This window comes from Salmo salar, chromosome ssa13 (genome assembly GCF_905237065.1).
Source record: "Salmo salar chromosome ssa13, Ssal_v3.1, whole genome shotgun sequence".
Classification (NCBI taxonomy): domain Eukaryota; kingdom Metazoa; phylum Chordata; class Actinopteri; order Salmoniformes; family Salmonidae; genus Salmo; species Salmo salar.
Genome location: NC_059454.1, coordinates 112,868,060 through 112,888,365, shown reverse-complemented (window position 1 = coordinate 112,888,365; position 20,306 = coordinate 112,868,060). Strand labels below are relative to the sequence as shown.

At 44.4% G+C, this 20,306-nt stretch overlaps 1 protein-coding gene across 1 annotated transcript in view; it reads left to right on the top strand.

Moving 5' to 3' along the window:
- The window catches only part of cntfr (ciliary neurotrophic factor receptor), a 457,893-nt gene that overhangs the window by 358,318 nt on the left and 79,269 nt on the right, over positions 1-20,306 (top strand). The window contains exons 5-6 of the mRNA XM_045692705.1: positions 3,072-3,238; positions 18,605-18,768. Of these exons, the coding sequence (XP_045548661.1) occupies positions 3,072-3,238; positions 18,605-18,768 (331 nt within the window). The remainder of the gene's footprint in view (positions 1-3,071; positions 3,239-18,604; positions 18,769-20,306) is intronic.

Sequence of the window (20,306 nt, the reverse complement as noted above, 5' to 3'; positions counted from 1 at the left end):
AGAATCTGAGGTAGACTTTAGCTCGTTGACAAGAGGGAAGCTAAAATCTGAGGTAGACTTTAGCTCGTTGATAAGAGGGAAGCTAGAATCTGAGGTAGAATTTAGCTCGTTGATAAGAGGGAAGCTAGTATCTGAGTTAGACTTTAGCTCATTGATAAGAGGGAAGCTAGAATCTGAGGTAGACTTTAGCTCGTTGATAAGAGGGAAGCTAGAATCTGAGGTAGACTTTAGCTCATTGATAAGAGGGAAGCTAAAATCTGAGGTAGACTTTAGCTCGTTGATAAGAGGGAAGCTAGAATCTGAGGTAGACTTTAGCTCGTTGATAAGAGGGAAGCTAGAATCTGAGTTAGACTTTAGCTCGTTGATAAGAGGGAAGCTAGTATCTGAGTTAGACTTTAGCTCGTTGATAAGAGGGAAGCTAGCCTCTTACATCTAGACGTTCCGCTAGCGGAACACCTGCTCCATTATCCAATGATGGGCGTGGCGCGAAATACAAACTCCTCTAAAATACAAAAACTTCAATTTTTCAAACATATGACTATTTCACAGCATTTTAAAGATAAGACTCTCCTTTATCTAACCACACTGTCCGATTTCAAAAAGGCTTTACAACGAAAGCAAAACATTAGATTATGTCAGCAGAGTACCAAGCCAGAAATAATCAGACACCCAATTTTCAAGCTAGCATATAATGTCACAAAAACCTAGAAGACAGCTAAATGCAACACTAACCTTTGATGATCTTCATCAGATGACAACCCTAGGACATTATGTTATACAATACATGCATGTTTTGTTCAATCAAGTTCATATTTATATCAAAAACCAGATTTTTACATTAGCATGTGACGTTCAGAACTAGCATACCCCCCCGCAAACTTCCGGGGAATCCGCTAACATTTTACTAAATTACTCACGATAAACGTTCACAAAAAGCATAACAATTATTTTAAGAATTATAGATACAGACCTCCTCTATGCACTCGATATGTCCGATTTTAAAATAGCTTTTTTGGTGAAAGCACATTTTGCAATATTCTAAGTACATAGCCCAGGCATCACGGGCTAGCTATTTAGACACCCGGCAAGTTTAGCACTCACCAATATCAGCTTTACTATTATAAAAGTTTCATTACCTTTTGTTGTCTTCGTCAGAATGCACTCCCAGGACTGCTACTTCAATAACAAATGTTGGTTTGGTCCAAAATAATCCATCGTTATATCCGAATAGCGGCGTTTTGTTCGTGCGTCCCAGACACTATCTGAAATTGCAAATCAGGGTCGCGCGCGTGGCGCAATTCGTGACAAAAAAAATCTAAATATTCCATTACCGTACTTCGAAGCATGTCAACCGCTGTTTAAAATCAATTTTTATGCCATTTTTCTCGTAAAAAAGCGATAATATTCCGACCGGGAATCTCCTTTTAGCTAAACAGAGGAAAGAAAACAAAGCATTCGGTCGACGCGGGCACGCGCCTGAGTCTCACAGTACTGTAACCAGCCACTACCCAAACACGCTACTTTGTTTCAGCCAGAGCCTGCAAAGCCACGATTCAGCTTTTTACCGCCTTCTGAGACCCTATGGCAGCCGTAGGAAGTGTCACGGGACAGCTAAGATCCTCACTCTTCAATAAACAGAGACAAGAAGAACGACACCTTGTCAGACAGGCCACTTCCTGCCTGAAACCTTGTCAGGTTTTTGCCTGCCAAATGAGTTCTGTTATACTCACAGACACCATTCAAACAGTTTTAGAAACTTTAGGGTGGTTTCTATCCATATGTAATAAGTATATGCATATTCTAGTTACTGGGTAGGAGTGGTAACCAGATTAAATCGGGCACGTTTTTTATCCAGCCGTGAAAATACTGCCCCCTAGCCATAACAGGCTAGAATCTGAGTTAGACTTTAGCTCATTGATAAGAGGGAAGCTAGAATCTGAGGTAGACTTTAGCTCGTTGATAAGAGGGAAGCTAGAATCTGAGTTAGACTTTAGCTCGTTGATAAGAGGGAAGCTAGAATCTGAGGTAGACTTTAGCTCGTTGATAAGAGGGAAGCTAGTATCTGAGTTAGACTTTAGCTCGTTGATAAGAGGGAAGCTAGAATCTGAGTTAGACTTTAGCTCGTTGATAAGAGGGAAGCTAGAATCTGAGTTAGACTTTAGCTCGTTGATAAGAGGGAAGCTAAAATCTGAGGTAGACTTTAGCTCGTTGATAAGAGGGAAGCTAGAATCTGAGTTAGACTTTAGCTCGTTGATAAGAGGGAAGCCAAAATCTGAGGTAGACTTTAGCTCGTTGATAAGAGGGAAGCTAGAATCTGAGTTAGACTTTAGCTCGTTGATAAGAGGGAAGCTAAAATCTGAGGTAGACTTTAGCTCGTTGATAAGAGGGAAGCTAGAATCTGAGGTAGACTTTAGCTCGTTGATAAGAGGGAAGCTAGAATCTGAGGTAGACTTTAGCTCGTTGATAAGAGGGAAGCTAAAATCTAGCTTTAGAATAAAGATAATTTAGCTCCTTCTAGCATAGTAAGAGGAAGTTAGCATTTAGATGGTATTCTAGCCAGAGGGAGCTGATATCAATGAAGTCATGAGAAGGAGATAGAGAAGAGAAGGGCCCGCTGTTCCCAGCCCAGATGATACCGCTGAGGTTGGCCGGGGGCAATCCTCACCCTCCGGGCCCCTAACCAGCCTGGAGCACCCGGAATCTCACCATCCTGTCAGCTAGAACCTACCAATGATGATGATGCTGTTTGCGGAACTTGGCTCATGGAAACTTGCCGGTCTTTAAAACCACTCTGAAATGTAGAATATTTTTTAAAATGTCTCGGTCTTTCACTGCCTAACATTGTCCCCCTACGTCGTTCTCTCTCTCTCTTTTCCTCTCTTCCTCACCTTCCTTCCTTCCTTCCTTCCTTCCTTCCTTCCTTCCTTCCTTCCTTCCTTCCTTCCTTCCTTCCTTCCTTCCTTCCTTCCTTCCTTCCTTCCTTCCTTCCTTCCTTCCTTCCTTCCCTCTCTCTCTCTCTCTCTCTCTCTCTCTCCCTAACATTCTCTCTCCTCTCCTCTCTCTCCTCTCAGACACAACCAGAAGTCCCTAGAAGCAACGAGGGATGTGGTCCATAAGAACCGCTGTCACGTTAAGTTCCTTGAGGTGTTCAGTAGCTACCCCTACAGAGTCAACGTTACAGCTGTCAACGCCCTGGGACGTGCCTCCACCGCCATCACCTTCGAAGAGTTCAACATTGGTACTCTCATCTTCATAATCTTCTTCCCCATCCTCCTCCTCCTCCTCATGTTTATTAGTTATTAACTAGAACACTGTAGAAGTGATGGCTGCCTCTTATTCTGGAGGATAAAATGAGTTCTGTACTGTCTGAACATCTCTCCGTCCCATCCTCCCGGGGTGGGGGGGTGCGTGCGTGCGTGCGTGCGTGTGTGTGTGTGTGTGTGTGTGAGAGAGAGCATGTGTGGGAACTCCTTCAAAACTGTTGGAAAAGCATTCCAGATGAAGCTGGTTGAGAGAATGTCAAGAGTGTACAAAGCTGTCATCAGGCAAAGGGGGGCTACTTTGAAGAATCTCAAATATAAAATATATTTTGATTTGTTTATAACTTTTTTTGGTCACTACATGATTCCGTATGTGTTATTTCACAGTTTTGATGTCTTCACTACTACTCTACAATGTAGAAAATGGTGAAAATAAAGAAAAACCCTGGAATGAGTAGGTGTCCAAACTTTGGACTGGTAGTGTATGGAGGAACAGCTCTCCCTCTCATCCTCCCTAGCTAACTGTATCAACCTTGACATCACACAAGTCATTGGGCCGTTAGATTTTATAGCTGACTCAACAATCTGAAGGCACCTGGAGGACAAACTGATTTGAACACGTTAGGACAGCAGAAACGCATTACAACAGACAGCAGAAACGCACTACAACAGACAGCAGGAACGCATTACAACAGACAGCAGAAACGCATTACAACAGACAGCAGAAACTCACTACAACAGACAGCAGAAACGCACTACAACAGACAGCAGAAACGCATTACAACAGACAGCAGGAACTCATTATAACAGACAGCAGGAACTCACTACAACAGACAGCAGGAACTCACTACAACAGACAGCAGGAACTCACTAAAACAGACAGCAGGAACTCACTACAACAGACAGCAGGAACTCATTATGACAGACAGCAGAAACTCACTACAACAGACAGCAGGAACTCACTACAACAGACAGCAGGAACTCACTACAACAGACAGCAGGAACTCACTAAAACAGACAGCAGGAACTCACTACAACAGACAGCAGGAACTCATTATGACAGACAGCAGAAACTCACTACGACAGACAGCAGGAACTCATTATAACAGACAGCAGGAACTCATTATAACAGACAGCAGGAACTCATTACAACAGACAGCAGGAACTCATTACAACAGACAGCAGGAACTCACTACAACAGACAGCAGAATCTCATTATAACAGACAGCAGGAACTCACTACAACAGACAGCAGGAACTCATTATAACAGACAGCAGAAACTCACTACAACAGACAGCAGGAACTCACTACAACAGACAGCACATACTCACTACAACAGACAGCGGGAACTCACTACAACAGACAGCAGGAACTCATTATAACAGACAGCAGGAACTCACTACAACAGACAGCAGGAACTCATTATAACAGACAGCAGGAACTCATTATAACAGACAGCAGGAACTCATTACAACAGACAGCAGGAACTCATTATAACAGACAGCAGGAACTCACTACAACAGACAGCAGGAACTCATTACAACAGACAGCAGGAACTCATTACAACAGACAGCAGAAACTCATTGTAACAGACAGCAGGAACTCACTACAACAGACAGCAGGAACTCACTACAACAGACAGCAGGAACTCATTATAACAGACAGCAGGAACTCATTATAACAGACAGCAGGAACTCATTGTAACAGACAGCAGGAACTCATTACAACAGACAGCAGGAAGTCATTATAACAGACAGCAGGAACTCACTACAACAGACAGCAGGAACTCATTACAACAGACAGCAGGAACTCATTACAACAGACAGCAGGAACTCATTGTAACAGACAGCAGGAACTCACTACAACAGACAGCAGGAACTCACTACAACAGACAGCAGGAACTCATTATAACAGACAGCAGGAACTCATTACAACAGACAGCAGGAACTCATTACAACAGACAGCAGGAACTCATTATAACAGACAGCAGAAACTCATTACAACAGACAGCAGGAACTCATTATAACAGACAGCAGAAACTCATTAGGCCTTATTATAAGTCATTAACAAAGTATGGATTTGCCTTCAGGTTGCCAGGTTACTACTGAAACAGACTAGCTGAGATAAACTAATTGAAACAGCCAGAGCAGTGGGATGGATCCTTCCATCCAAGCAGCTAAATGAAGTGTTTAAATACATGGATACATCGAAGCTACAGGCAGGGTAGTAGTGTTGAAATACATGGATCTATACAGGCTACAGGCAGGGTAGTAGTGTTAATATACAGGCTACAGGCAGGGTAGTAGTGTTAATATACAGGCTACAGGCAGGGTAGTAGTGTTGAAATACATGGATCTATACAGGCTACAGGCAGGGTAGTAGTGTTAATATACAGGCTACAGGCAGGGTAGTAGTGTTAATATACAGGCTACAGGCAGGGTAGTAGTGTTAATATACAGGCTACAGGCAGGGTAGTAGTGTTAATATACAGGCTACAGGCAGGGTAGTAGTGTTAATATACAGGCTACAGGCAGGGTAGTAGTGTTAATATACATGGATCTATACAGGCTACAGCCAGGGTAGTAGTGCTAATATACATGGATCTATACAGGCTACAGGCAGGGTAGTAGTGTTAATATACATGGATCTATACAGGCTACAGGCAGGGTAGTAGTGTTAATATACAGGCTACAGGCAGGGTAGTAGTGTTAATATACATGGATCTATACAGGCTACAGGCAGGGTAGTAGTGTTAATATACAGGCTACAGGCAGGGTAGTAGTGTTAATATACAGGCTACAGGCAGGGTAGTAGTGTTAATATACATGGATCTATACAGGCTACAGGCAGGGTAGTAGTGTTAATATACAGGCTACAGGCAGGGTAGTAGTGTTAATATACATGGCTCTATACAGGCTACAGGCAGGGTAGTAGTGTTAATATACAGGCTACAGGCAGGGTAGTAGTGTTAATATACAGGCTACAGGCAGGGTAGTAGTGTTAATATACATGGATCTATACAGGCTACAGGCAGGGTAGTAGTGTTAATATACAGGCTACAGGCAGGGTAGTAGTGTTAAGTATACAGGCTACAGCCAGGGTAGTAGTGTTAATATACAGGCTACAGGCAGGGTAGTAGTGTTAATATACAGGCTACAGGCAGGGTAGTAGTGTTAATATACAGGCTACAGGCAGGGTAGTAGTGTTAATATACAGGCTACAGGCAGGGTAGTAGTGCTAAAATACATGGCTCTATACAGGCTACAGGCAGGGTAGTAGTGTTAATATACAGGCTACAGGCAGGGTAGTAGTGTTAATATACATGGATCTATACAGGCTACAGGCAGGGTAGTAGTGTTAATATACAGGCTACAGGCAGGGTAGTAGTGTTAATATACAGGCTACAGGCAGGGTAGTAGTGTTAATATACAGGCTACAGGCAGGGTAGTAGTGTTAATATACAGGCTACAGGCAGGGTAGTAGTGTTAATATACAGGCTACAGGCAGGGTAGTAGTGTTAATATACAGGCTACAGGCAGGGTAGTAGTGTTAATATACAGGCTACAGGCAGGGTAGTAGTGTTAATACATGGATCTATACAGGCTACAGGCAGGGTAGTAGTGTTAATATACATGGATCTATACAGGCTACAGGCAGGGTAGTAGTGTTAATATACAGGCTACAGGCAGGGTAGTAGTGTTAATATACAGGCTACAGGCAGGGTAGTAGTGTTAATATACAGGCTACAGGCAGGGTAGTAGTGTTAATATACAGGCTACAGGCAGGGTAGTAGTGTTAATATACAGGCTACAGGCAGGGTAGTAGTGTTAATATACAGGCTACAGGCAGGGTAGTAGTGTTAATATACAGGCTACAGGCAGGGTAGTAGTGTTAATATACAGGCTACAGGCAGGGTAGTAGTGTTAATATACAGGCTACAGGCAGGGTAGTAGTGTTAATATACAGGCTACAGGCAGGGTAGTAGTGTTAATATACAGGCTACAGGCAGGGTAGTAGTGTTAATATACAGGCTACAGGCAGGGTAGTAGTGTTAATATACATGGCTCTATACAGGCTACAGGCAGGGTAGTAGTGTTAATATACAGGCTACAGGCAGGGTAGTAGTGTTAATATACATGGATCTATACAGGCTACAGGCAGGGTAGTAGTGTTAATATACAGGCTACAGGCAGGGTAGTAGTGTTAATATACATGGATCTATACAGGCTACAGGCAGGGTAGTAGTGTTAATATACAGGCTACAGCCAGGGTAGTAGTGTTAATATACAGGCTACAGGCAGGGTAGTAGTGTTAATATACAGGCTACAGGCAGGGTAGTAGTGTTAATATACAGGCTACAGGCAGGGTAGTAGTGTTAATATACAGGCTACAGGCAGGGTAGTAGTGTTAATATACAGGCTACAGGCAGGGTAGTAGTGTTAATATACAGGCTACAGGCAGGGTAGTAGTGCTAATATACATGGATCTATACAGGCTACAGGCAGGGTAGTAGTGTTAATATACAGGCTACAGGCAGGGTAGTAGTGTTAATATACAGGCTACAGGCAGGGTAGTAGTGTTAATATACAGGCTACAGGCAGGGTAGTAGTGTTAATATACAGGCTACAGGCAGGGTAGTAGTGTTAATATACAGGCTACAGGCAGGGTAGTAGTGTTAATATACAGGCTACAGGCAGGGTAGTAGTGTTAATATACATGGATCTATACAGGCTACAGGCAGGGTAGTAGTGTTAATATACAGGCTACATGCAGGGTAGTAGTGTTAATATACATGGATCTATACAGGCTACAGGCAGGGTAGTAGTGTTAATATACAGGCTACAGGCAGGGTAGTAGTGTTAATATAGGACAGGCTACAGGCAAGGTAGTAGTGTTAATATACAGGCTACAGGCAGGGTAGTAGTGTTAATATACAGGCTACAGGCAGGGTAGTAGTGTTAATATACATGGATCTATACAGGCTACAGGCAGGGTAGTAGTGTTAATATACATGGATCTATACAGGCTACAGGCAGGGTAGTAGTGTTAATATACAGGCTACAGGCAGGGTAGTAGTGTTAATATACAGGCTACAGGCAGGGTAGTAGTGTTAATATACAGGCTACAGGCAGGGTAGTAGTGTTGAAATACATGGATATACAGGCTACAGCCAGGGTAGTAGTGTTAATATACAGGCTACATGCAGGGTAGTAGTGTTAATATACAGTACATGGATCTATATAGGCTACAGGCAGGGTAGTAGTGTTGAAATACATGGAGCTATACAGGCAGTAATGAAAATGATGATGCTATATGTGTTAGCATAAACCTGTGCCTTCCATTGATGGCTAGCTAGCTAGCATAGCTTTAATTATAAACAGACTAATTAAATGCTAGGTGGGTCGTGTACTTTCCTCTCTTGCGCTGTGAGATAAGGGCCTGGTTTTGAGTCAAATAAATTTTCTGAGACAGTGATGCACCTTGCACAGATACAAGCTACTTCAGGAAGTATTTTGCTTTCAGCAGAGAGATTCCCAATGGAAAACCATGTGGCCTTCATTTATCAAATAGTCAGAGACTGCTTCCCAAATGGCATCCTGTTCACTGTTAGTGCACTATAATGAGAATAGGGTGCGATTTGAGACGCAGAAATAGCAATGGCTATAGGCCTACTGTAATGTATTTTTAATGTGAGGAAATGCCACCGTCAAACATCAACATCAGTCTCATGACATGGATCAATATTGTAACTTTTAACCCTGGTCACAAGTAGTGCACTAGGTAAGGGTACATCTGGACCAGTAGGGCACTAGGTAAGGGTACATCTGGACCAGTAGTGCACTAGGTAAGGGTACATCTGGACCAGTAGGGCACTGGGTAAGGGTACATCTGGACCAGTAGGGCACTAGGTAAGGGTACATCTGGACCAGTAGGGCACTGGGTAAGGGTACATCTGGACCAGTAGGGCACTAGGTAAGGGTACATGTGGACCAGTAGGCCACTAGGTAAGGGTACATCTGGACCAGTAGGGCACTAGGTAAGGGTACATCTGGACCAGTAGGCCACTAGGTAAGGGTACATCTGGACCAGTAGGGCACTAGGTAAGGGTACATCTGGACCAGTAGGGCACTAGGTAAGGATACATTTGGGAGGTGCTGATTTATATATTAGACTTGGTTGCATGAACATGTTCATACCTCCTGAAGTTTGTGTGAAACTGACAGCTCACTTCTCACTGGGCACACACTGGTTGAATCAATGTTGTTTCAACTTAATATGTAAACGTTTTTCAACCAGTACTGTTTTGATTTTATTCAACCAGCCTTCGCTGGCTAAACATTGACATTAGGGTAAATCTTCAACTTATATACATTGACTTAACCTGACTAAATACATTGACTTTCACCTGACTAAATACATTGACTTTACCTGACTAAATACACTGACTTAACCTGACTAAATACATTGACTTAACCTGACTAAATACATTGACTTAACCTGACTAAATACATTGACTTAACCTGACTAAATACACTGACTTAACCTGACTAAATACACTGACTTTACCTGACTAAATACACTGACTTTACCTGACTAAATACACTGACTTTACCTGACTTAAAACATAGACTTTACCTGGCTAAATACATAGACTTAACCTGACTAAAAACATAGACTTAACCTGATGATAAAGTGAAAACAGGTTTTAATTTTGGGGAATCGCTTATAAAATGGGTTAAAGGTATGTATAATAACCCTAGGTGTAAAATAGTAAATAATGGCTACATCTCAGAAAGTTTTAAACAGTCTACAGGAGTAAAACAAGGTTGTCCACTATCGGCATATTAATTTATTATTGCCATCGAAATGTTAGCTTGTTAAAATTAGATCCAACAATAATATTAAGGGATTAGAAATCTGTGGATTAAAAACAAAGGTGTCATTGTACTCTGATGATTCATGTTTTCTTTTAAAACCACAATTAGAATCTCTCTACGGCCTCATAGAGGATCTAGATAATGTTGCTATCCTCTCTGGATTAAAACCAAATTATGATCAGTGTACTATATTACGTATTGGATCACAAAGAAATGCATATTTTACATTACCACGTAGTTTACCAATTAAATGATCTGACGGAGATGTGGACATACTCGGTATACAAATCTCAAAAGAAAGAAATGATCTCACTCCAATACATTTTTGTAGAAAGTTAGCAAAAATAGATAAGATCTTGCTGCCATGGAAAGGAAAATACATGTCTATTTGTGGAAAAATCATCCTGATTAACTCTTTAGTCATATCACAGTTTACCTCTTTGCTCATGGTTTTGCCTACACCTAGTGACCTGCTTTTTAAATTATATGAACCAAAAAATATACCATTTTATTTGGAACGGCAAGCCAGACAAAATTAAAAGGCCTATTTATATGACGAATATGAATTCGGAGGGCAGAAATTATTAAATATTAAAGCATTAGGCCTCTCACAAAAGGCATCAGTCATACAAAAGTTATACTTAAATCCAAACTGGTTCTCTAGTAAATTGGTAAGAATGTCTCATCCTATGTTCAAGAATGGCCTTTTTCCCTTTATTCAGATTACACCTGCTCACTTTTGGTTGTTTGAAAAGGAAATAATCTCCAAAATATCGTTCTTTTTTATTAAACAAGCCTTAGAAAGTTGGTTGGAATTTCAGTTTAATCCACCTGAAAAGAAAGAACAAATAATACAACAAATAATGTGGTTAAACTCAAATATACTAATTGATAAAAAAAAAAACATATTTATCGAAGAAATGTTTAAAAAAGGTATAATTTTTGTAAATTAATGAACATAAATGGTTCAAGAAAAGTGTGATAAATAAAAACATATATCAATTTCATTTAAGGACCAAAAAACTGACAGCTGTGCCATATAAATTGCAAAATAGTTGGGAAGAGATTTTCGATGTACCGATTCCATGGCACATGGTTTATGAATTGATACGCAAAACAACATCGGATTAAAAACTTCACATTTTTCAATTTAAATTACTATACAAAATTCTTGCAACCAATAGAATGTTATATACATGGGGGATACAATCTTCCCAGCTCTGCAGATTCTGCTGTGAGGAGGCAGTAATTAGATCATTTATTTTGGTATTGTCCATATGTAGCTCATTTTTGGTCACAGGTCCAGGAATGGCTGAAGAATTGCAACATTTGCCCAGAACTAACGCTGCAGATAGCAATACTGGGTGATTTGAAAAGCCATAGTCAATCAATCAATAATATAATAATTGTTTTTGCAAAAAAAATAAAAAATGTAGAATCTGTACAATCTGTAGAAGCTATGAGAATAGAAAGGTTCAATACTTTTGTGAAGCAACAATGCACAGTTGAAAAATATATGGCAAATAGAAATCCAAAATGGATGATGTTGAGAGATAGATGGGAAGGGTTGAATGGAGCTGAAGGGCGGGACTAATAACAAGATAACCAATGTAAAACATCCAGGGTCTGTTACATGTATATATGTTCAGACATGTTGTGAAATAGCACAGTTACACATAGAAATCACACTGGATGGACATCAGAAATAGAGGAAGGACTAAAAACAAACAAAATATAACTATTGTAAAATAGATTGTGTCTGTAAAATGTGTATAAGATTTATATACCGAAGGTAGAAGCCTAAGTGTTAATGTTTATTAGTTTACTCCAATTGGGGGAAGGGTGGAAGGGTTTGCAGGGAATAATAAAGAATGTATATTAAAAAAAAGGTATTTATGTATATATAGGTATGTGTATGTATATATGTGTATATGTATGCATGCGTGTATGAATATGGATATATATATTTACCAAAACAATATATGGGGGATTGGAAATGAGGCAGACAATTACATTGATGGAAGCAACAATCTTTCCACAATATTAAGCTGGGAGAACCTTCCAGAAGGACAACCATCTCTGCTGCACTCCACCAATCAGGCCTTTATGGTAGAGTGGCTAGAAGGAAGCCCCTCCTTATTGTAGTGGCCAGACGGAAGACACTACTCAGTAAAAGGCACGACAGCCCTCTTGGAATTTGCCAAAAGCCACCAATAGACTCTCAGACCATGAGAAACAAGATTCTCTGGTCTGATGAAAGCAAGATTGAACTCTTTGGCCTGAATTTCAAGGGTCACGTGTGGAGGAAACCTGGCACCATCCCTATGGTGAAGCATGGTGGTGGCAGCATCATGCTCTGGGGATGTTTTTCAGTGGCAGGGACTGGGAGACTAGTCAGGATCGAGGGAAAGATGAACGGAGCAAAGTACAGATAGATTGTTGATGAAAACCTGCTCCAGAGGTTCACCTTCCAACAGGACAACGACCCTAAGCACACAGCCAAGATTACACAGGATTAGCTTCAGGACAAGTCTCTGAATGTTCTTGAGTGGCCCAGCCACTGTCCAGAGTTGAACCCGATCTAGCATATCTGGAGAGACCTGAAAATAACTGTGCAGCGATGGTCCCCTCCAACCTGACAGAGCTTGAGAGGATCTGCAGAGAAGAGTATGAGAAACTGCCCAAATACAGGTGTGCCAAGCTTGTAGGGTCATATCCAAGAAGACTCTTTACTTTTTTGATGTTTTAATAATTACAAACCAGTTTTTGCTTTGTAATTATGTGGTATTGTGTGTGGATTGATGAGAGGGGAAAAAACAAGAAACAAGTATTCACATTCCTGAATCCATACATGTTAGAATTAACTTTTGTCGGGATTACAGCTTGGAGTCTTTCTGAGTAAGTCTCTAAGAGCTTTGCACACCTGGATTGTACAACATTTGTACATTATTCTTAAAACAATTACTCAAGCTCTGTCAAGTTGGTTATTGGGCCAGCAGCAGCAGTTACTGGGCCAGCAGCATACCACCCTGCATACCACTGCTGGCTTGCTTCTGAAGCTAAGCAGGGTTGGTCCTGGTCAGTCCATGGATGGGAGAGATGCTGCTGGAAGAGATGCTGCTGGAAGTGGTGTTAGAGGGCCTGTAGGAGGCACTCTTTCTCTGGTCTAAAGAAATATCCCAATACCCCTGGGCAGTGATTGGGGTTATTTCCCTGTGTGGGTTTCCGTCTTTCAGATGGGATGTTAAACGGGTGTCCTGACTCTCTGAGGTCATTAAAGATCCCATGGCACTTATCGTGAGAGTAGGGGTGTTAACCCTGGTGTCCTGGCTAAATTCCCAACCTGACCCTCAAACCATCACGGTCACCTAATAATCCCCAGTTTCTAACTGGCTCATTCATCACTCTCTCTCCCCTGTAACTATTCTGCAGGTTGTTGCTGTAAATGAGAATGTGTTCTCAGTCAACTGACCTGGTAAAAAAATGATTATTGCTAGACAGCCATTTTCAATTCTTGCCGCAGATTTAAGTCAAAACTGTCACTAGGCCTCTCAGGAACATTTACTGTCTTTATGTCAAACAACCCAGTGTAGAGTTGACCTTGTATTTTATGTTATTGTCCTGCTGAAAGGTGAATTTGTCTCTCAGTATCTGTTGGAAAGCAGACTGAACCAGGTTTTCCTCTAGAATTTTGCCTGTGCTTAGCTCTATTCCATTTCTTTTTATCCTATAAAACTCCCTAGTCCTTCCCGATGACAAGCATACCCATAACATGATGCAGTCACCACCATGCTTGAAAATATGAAGAGTGGTACTCAGTGATGTGTTGTGTTGGAATTGCCCCAAACATAAGGGCTTGTATTCAGGATTCAGTTCATTTCTTTGCCACATTTTTTGAAGTTTTACTTTAGTGCCTTATTGCAAACAGGATGCATGTTTTGAAATGTGTTGTATTCTGTACAGGCTTCCTTCTTTTCACTCTGTCAATAAGGTTAGTATTGTGGAGTAACTACAATGTTGTTGATCCATCCTCAGTTTTCTCCTATCATAGTTTTTAAACTCTCTAACTGTTTTAGAGTCACCATTTAAAGTCACCATGAGTCTCATGGTGGAATCCCTGAGCGGTTTCCTTCCTCTCCGGCAACTGAGTTAAAAAGGACACCTCTATCTTTGTAGTGATTGGATGTATTGATACACCATCCAAAGTATAATTAATAACTTCAACATGCTCAAAGGGATATTCAATGTCTGCTTTATTGATTTTTAACCAGGTGCCCTTCTTTACGACGCATTGGAAAACCTCACTGGTCTTTGTGGTTGAATCTGTGTTTGAAATTCACTGCTCAACTGATGTAGTTATTGAAAAAGCATGTTAAACACTAGTACTGCACACAAAGTGAGTTTTGTGAGATGAGGGGTCAGGATGAGGAAGGGGTAAGGAGGGGATGAGAAGGGTAGGGGGGGTTGAGGAGGGAATGAGGAGGGTGGGGGGGTGAGGAGGGAATGAGTAGGGTGGGAGGGGTGAGGAGGGAATGAGTAGGGTGGGAGGGGTGAGGAAGGGATGAGAAGGGTAGGGGGGTTGAGGAGGGAATGAGTAGGGTGGGGGTAGGGGTGTGAGGATGGAATGAGAATGGTAGGGGGGGGTGAGGAGGGAATGAGAATGGTAGGTGGGGTGAGGAGGGAATGAGAATGGAAGGGGGGGGTGAGGAGAGTAGGAGAAGGGTAGGGGGGTGAGGAGGGAATGAGAAGGGTAGGGGGGGTGAGGAGGGAATGAGAATGGTGGGGGGGGTGAGGAGGGAATGAGTAGGGTGGGAGGGGTGAGGAGGGAATGAGTAGGGTGGGAGGGGTGAGGAAGGGATGAGAAGGGTAGGGGGGTGAGGAGGGAATGAGAATGGAAGGTGGGGTGAGGAGGGAATGAGAATGGTAGGGGGGTGAGGAGGGAATGAGAATGGAAGGTGGGGTGAGGAGAGTAGGAGTTGGCCAGCTTACACGCCTCTGTCCGCTATGGGGATGTCTTTGTCCTGTCCAGTCCCAGCCTTGCCCCAGTGGTTGGAGCTAAACCACAAAGTAAACACACTGATCCCAAAATACCACAGAGACACCATACAGAGTAGAAACAGCATTACATTCTCAAAACACTTCCCAGGCTCAACACACACAAACACAGCATTCAACTTATCCACCCTCTTCCCTGCAACCTTCACACTTTTCTGCAGTCTTCACTTTTCCCTGCAGCATTCACTCTGAGCTGTATCCTTCACTCTGAGCTGTAGCCTTCACTCTGAGCTGTATCCTTCACTCTGAGCTGTATCCTTCACTCTGAGCTGTAGCCTTCACTCTTCCCTGCAGAATTCACTCTGAGCTGTAGTCTTCACTCTGAGCTGCAGCCTTCACTCTGAGCTGTAGCCTTCACTCTGAGCTGTATCCTTCACTCTGAGCTGTATCCTTCACTCTGAGCTGTAGTCTTCACTCTGAGCTGTAGCCTTCACTCTGAGCTGTAGCCTTCACTCTGAGCTGTAGCCTTCACTCTGAGCTGTAGCCTTCACTCTTCCCTGCAGACTTCACTCTGAGCTGCAGTCTTCACTCTGAGCTGTAGCCTTCACTCTGAGCTGCAGTCTTCATTCTGAGCTGTAGCCTTCACTCTGAGCTGTATCCTTCACTCTGAGCTGTAGTCTTCACTCTGAGCTGTAGCCTTCACTCTGAGCTGTAGCCTTCACTCTGAGCTGTTGCCTTCCTCTGAGCTGTAGTCTTCACTCTGAGCTGTAGTCTTCACTCTGAGCTGTATCCTTCACTCTGAGCTGTAGTCTTCACTCTGAGCTGTAGCCTTCACTCTGAGCTGTAGCCTTCACTCTGAGCTGTTGCCTTCCTCTGAGCTGTAGTCTTCACTCTGAGCTGTAGCCTTCACTCTGAGCTGTAGCCTTCACTCTGAGCTGTAGCCTTCACTCTGAGCTGTAGCCTTCACTCTGAGCTGTTGCCTTCCTCTGAGCTGTAGCCTTCACTCTGAGCTGTAGCCTTCACTCTGAGCTGCAGCCTTCATTCTGAGCTGTAGTCTTCACTCTGAGCTGCAGCCTTCCTCTGAGCTGTTGCCTTCACTCTGAGCTGTAGCCTTCACTCTGAGCTGTAGCCTTCACTCTCCCCTGCAGCCTTCACTCTGAGCTGCAGGCTTCACTCTGAGCTGTAGTCTTCACTCTGATCTGTAGCCTTCACTCTGAGCTGCAGCCTTCACTCTGAGCTGTAGCCTTCACTCTGAGCTGTAGCCTTCACTCTGAGCTGCAGCCTTCACTCTGAGCTGTAGTCTTCACTCTGAGCTGCAGTCTTCACTCTGAGCTGTAGCCTTCACTCTAAGCTGCAGCCTTCCTCTGAGCTGTAGCCTTCACTCTGAGCTGTAGCCTTCACTCTGAGCTGTAGCCTTCACTCTGAGCTGCAGCCTTCACTCTAAGCTGCAGCCTTTCTGAGCTGTAGCCTTCACTCTGAGCTGTTGCCTTCACTCTAAGCTGCAGCCTTTCTGAGCTGTGCCCTTTGCAAGATGTCTCCCAGACGGTTTGTGTTCCAAAATCTATCAGCCCAATATTTCATTCCATGCTTTTTGTTCTGTTTTTTCTCTGCCACGGCTTAGACACATCTTTGTTTTTGAGACTATCGTTCCCAGAGGGCCTTCAGTGGTCCTACCCAGCCCCCAAAGGGCCTTCAGAGGTCCTACCCAGGTCCCAGAGGGCCTTCAGTGGTCCTACCCAGCCCGCAGTGGGCCTTCAGTGGTCCTACCCAGCCCCCAGTGGGCCTTCAGAGGTCCTACCCAGGTCCCCTGCTGGCCTTCAGAGGTCCTACCTGGCCCCCCGAGGGTCTTCAGAGGTCCTACCCAGGTCTCTGAGGGCCTTCAGAGGTCCTACTCAGCCCTCAGAGGGTCTTCAGAGGTCCTACCCAGGTCTCTGAGGGCCTTCAGAGGTCCTACCCAGGTCCCCGAGGGCCTTCAGAGATCCTCCTTGGCCCCCAAAGGCTCTTTCAGAGGTCCTACCTGGCCCCCCGAGGGTCTTCAGAGGTCCTACCCAGGTCTCTGAGGGCCTTCAGAGGTCCTACTCAGCCCTCAGAGGGTCTTCAGAGGTCCTACCCAGCCCCCAGTGGGCCTTCAGTGGTCCTACATGGCCCCCCTAGAGCCTTTCAGAGGTCCTACCCAGCCCTCAGAGGGTCTTCAGAGGTCCTACCCAGGTCCCAGAGGGCCTTCAGTGGTCCTACCCAGTCCCCCGATGGCCTTCAGAGGTCCTACCCAGCCCTCAGAGGGTCTTCAGAGGTCCTACCCAGCCCGCAGTGGGCCTTCAGTGGTCCTACCCAGCCCCCAGTGGGCCTTCAGAGGTCCTACCCAGGTCCCTTGCTGGCCTTCAGAGGTCCTACCTGGCCCCCCGAGGGTCTTCAGAGGTCCTACCCAGGTCTCTGAGGGCCTTCAGAGGTCCTACCCAGCCCCCCAGAGGGTCTTCAGAGGTCCTACCCAGGTCCCTGAGGGCCTTCAGAGGTCCTACCCAGGTCCCAGAGGGCCTTCAGAGGTCCTACCCGACCCCCCGAGGGTCTTTCAGAGGTCCTACCCGACCCCTGAGCGTCTTCAGAGGTCCTACCCAGGTCCCCGATGGCCTTCAGTGGTCCTAACCAGGTCCCCCGCTGGCCTTCAGAGGTCCTACCTGGCCCCCCGAGGGTCTTCAGAGGTCCTACCCAGGTCCCAGAGGGCCTTCAGAGGTCCTACCCAGTCCCCCGATGGCCTTCAGAGGTCCTACCCAGCCCTCAGAGGGCCTTCAGTGGTCCTACCCAGCCCCCAGTGGGCCTTCAGTGGTCCTACCCAGGTCCCCTGCTGGCCTTCAGAGGTCCTACCTGGCCCCCCGAGGGTCTTCAGAGGTCCTACCCAGGTCTCTGAGGGTCTTCAGAGGTCCTACTCAGCCCTCAGAGGGTCTTCAGAGGTCCTACCCAGGTCTCTGAGGGCCTTCAGAGGTCCTACTCAGCCCTCAGAGGGTCTTCAGAGGTCCTACCCAGGTCCCAGAGGGCCTTCAGAGGTCCTACCCAGGTCCCAGAGGGCCTTCAGAGATCCTCCTTGGCCCCCAAAGGCTCTTTCAGAGGTCCTACCCGACCCCTGAGCGTCTTCAGAGGTCCTACCCAGGTCCCCCGATGGCCTTCAGTGGTCCTAACCAGGTCCCCCGCTGGCCTTCAGAGGTCCTACCCAGTCCAGAGGACCCGGGGCACCAATTGTTACCACTGCTCTTCGTCATCCATTTAGTTTTTCTCTATGTCTCACACTTGATCAAATTCCTGTTTGTCCTCTAACCATTTATCAATTTGTCCATGTGATGATCTGTATTCAACAATGTCTTTCTCTGTGCTGTGACTACATGTACTGTACATGTACTGTGTCCCAAAACGGTCTACAACTTAGTCAATGTCCCTGTGTACTGTATTGTCTGATGTGTTGTCTCTCCTCTCTCCCTGCAGTGAAGCCAGACCCCCCTGAGAAGGTGGTGGCCACGCCCATCCCTAACAACGTTCGTCGTCTGGAGGTCACCTGGAATAGCCCTTCTACCTGGCCAGATGTAGAGAGCTTCCCCCTGAAGTACTTCCTTCGATACAGGCCCCTCATCAGGGACCAGTGGCAACACGTGAGTTATAGATACAGGCCCCTCATCAGGGACCAGTGGCAACACGTGAGTTATAGATACAGGCCCCTCATCAGGGACCAGTGGCAACACGTGAGTTATAGATACAGGCCCCTCATCAGGGACCAGTGGCAACACGTGAGTTATAGATACAGGCCCCTCATCAGGGACCAGTGGCAACACGTGAGTTATAGATACAGGCCCCTCATCAGGGACCAGTGGCAACACGTGAGTTATAGATACAGGCCCCTCATCAGGGACCAGTGGCAACACGTGAGTTATAGATACAGGCCCCTCATCAGGGACCAGTGGCAACACGTGAGTTATAGATACAGGCCCCTCATCAGGGACCAATGGCAACACGTGAGTTATAGATACAGGCCCCTCATCAGGGACCAATGGCAACACGTGAGTTATAGATACAGGCCCCTCATCAGGGACCAGTGGCAACACGTGAGTTGTAAATACACGTGTAACACACACACACTCAACACACACTCAACAATGACTGGTAAATTATCCAATATCAGCTCAGTTCATACCTACCATTGTGACAATGAGTCGTCCTAATGCTGCATCAAATGTACATGATCTTTGGGGCATTGGCAAACACAAGCAAGTAATTTAATTTATGTACCCCTAATTGCACCGAATACATCTGTTTATCATACAGCTATTGTCTGCAGTAATCATGAGCCTGTAAACCAGAGTTACACGGTTAGCACTGAGGCGGTATTCAATAGTAGGAAGACCACTTTATGCAGCTCACCCTGCACTATCAGCTCCAATGTAAATAACATGAGCATGTCTACTTCTGATCAGCTTCCCAGTAAAGCATTAGAAACAATCAACAACCCAGAAAGGAGCTAAAAATAGCCCATATTAACATAAACAGCCTGAGAAACAAGGTCCATGAAGTCAATAACTTGCTAGTACTAGATTACATTCATATTCTGACTATCTCTGAAACTCACTTTGATAATACCTTTGATGATACAGTGGTAGCAAGACATGGTTATAACATCTATAGAAAAGACAGAAATGCCAACGGGGGCGGTGTTGCGGTCTATATTCAGAACCACATTCCTGTAAAGCTTAGAGACGATCTAATGTTAAATATTGTTGAAGTAATATGGCTACAGGTTCATCTGCCTCACCTAAAGCCCATTCTGGTCTCAGGACCAGAATGGGCTTTAAACTGTAATCAGTGCCTTCAACCTGGATCAGGTTGTCAGTCAACCTACCAGGGTAGTTACAAGCAGCACAGGAATGAAATCATCAACATGTATTGATCACATCTTTACTAACGGTGCAGATATTTGCTTTAAAGCAGTATCCAAATCCATAGGATGTAGTGATCACAATATGGTAGCCATATCTAGGAAAACCAAAGTTCCAAAGGCTGGGCCTAATATAGTGTATAAGTGGTCATACAATAAGTTTTGTAGTGATTCATATGTTGATGACGTAATGAATATTTGCTGGTCTGTGGTGTGTAATGAGGAGCAACCAGAAGCTGCACTGGACACATTTATGAAACT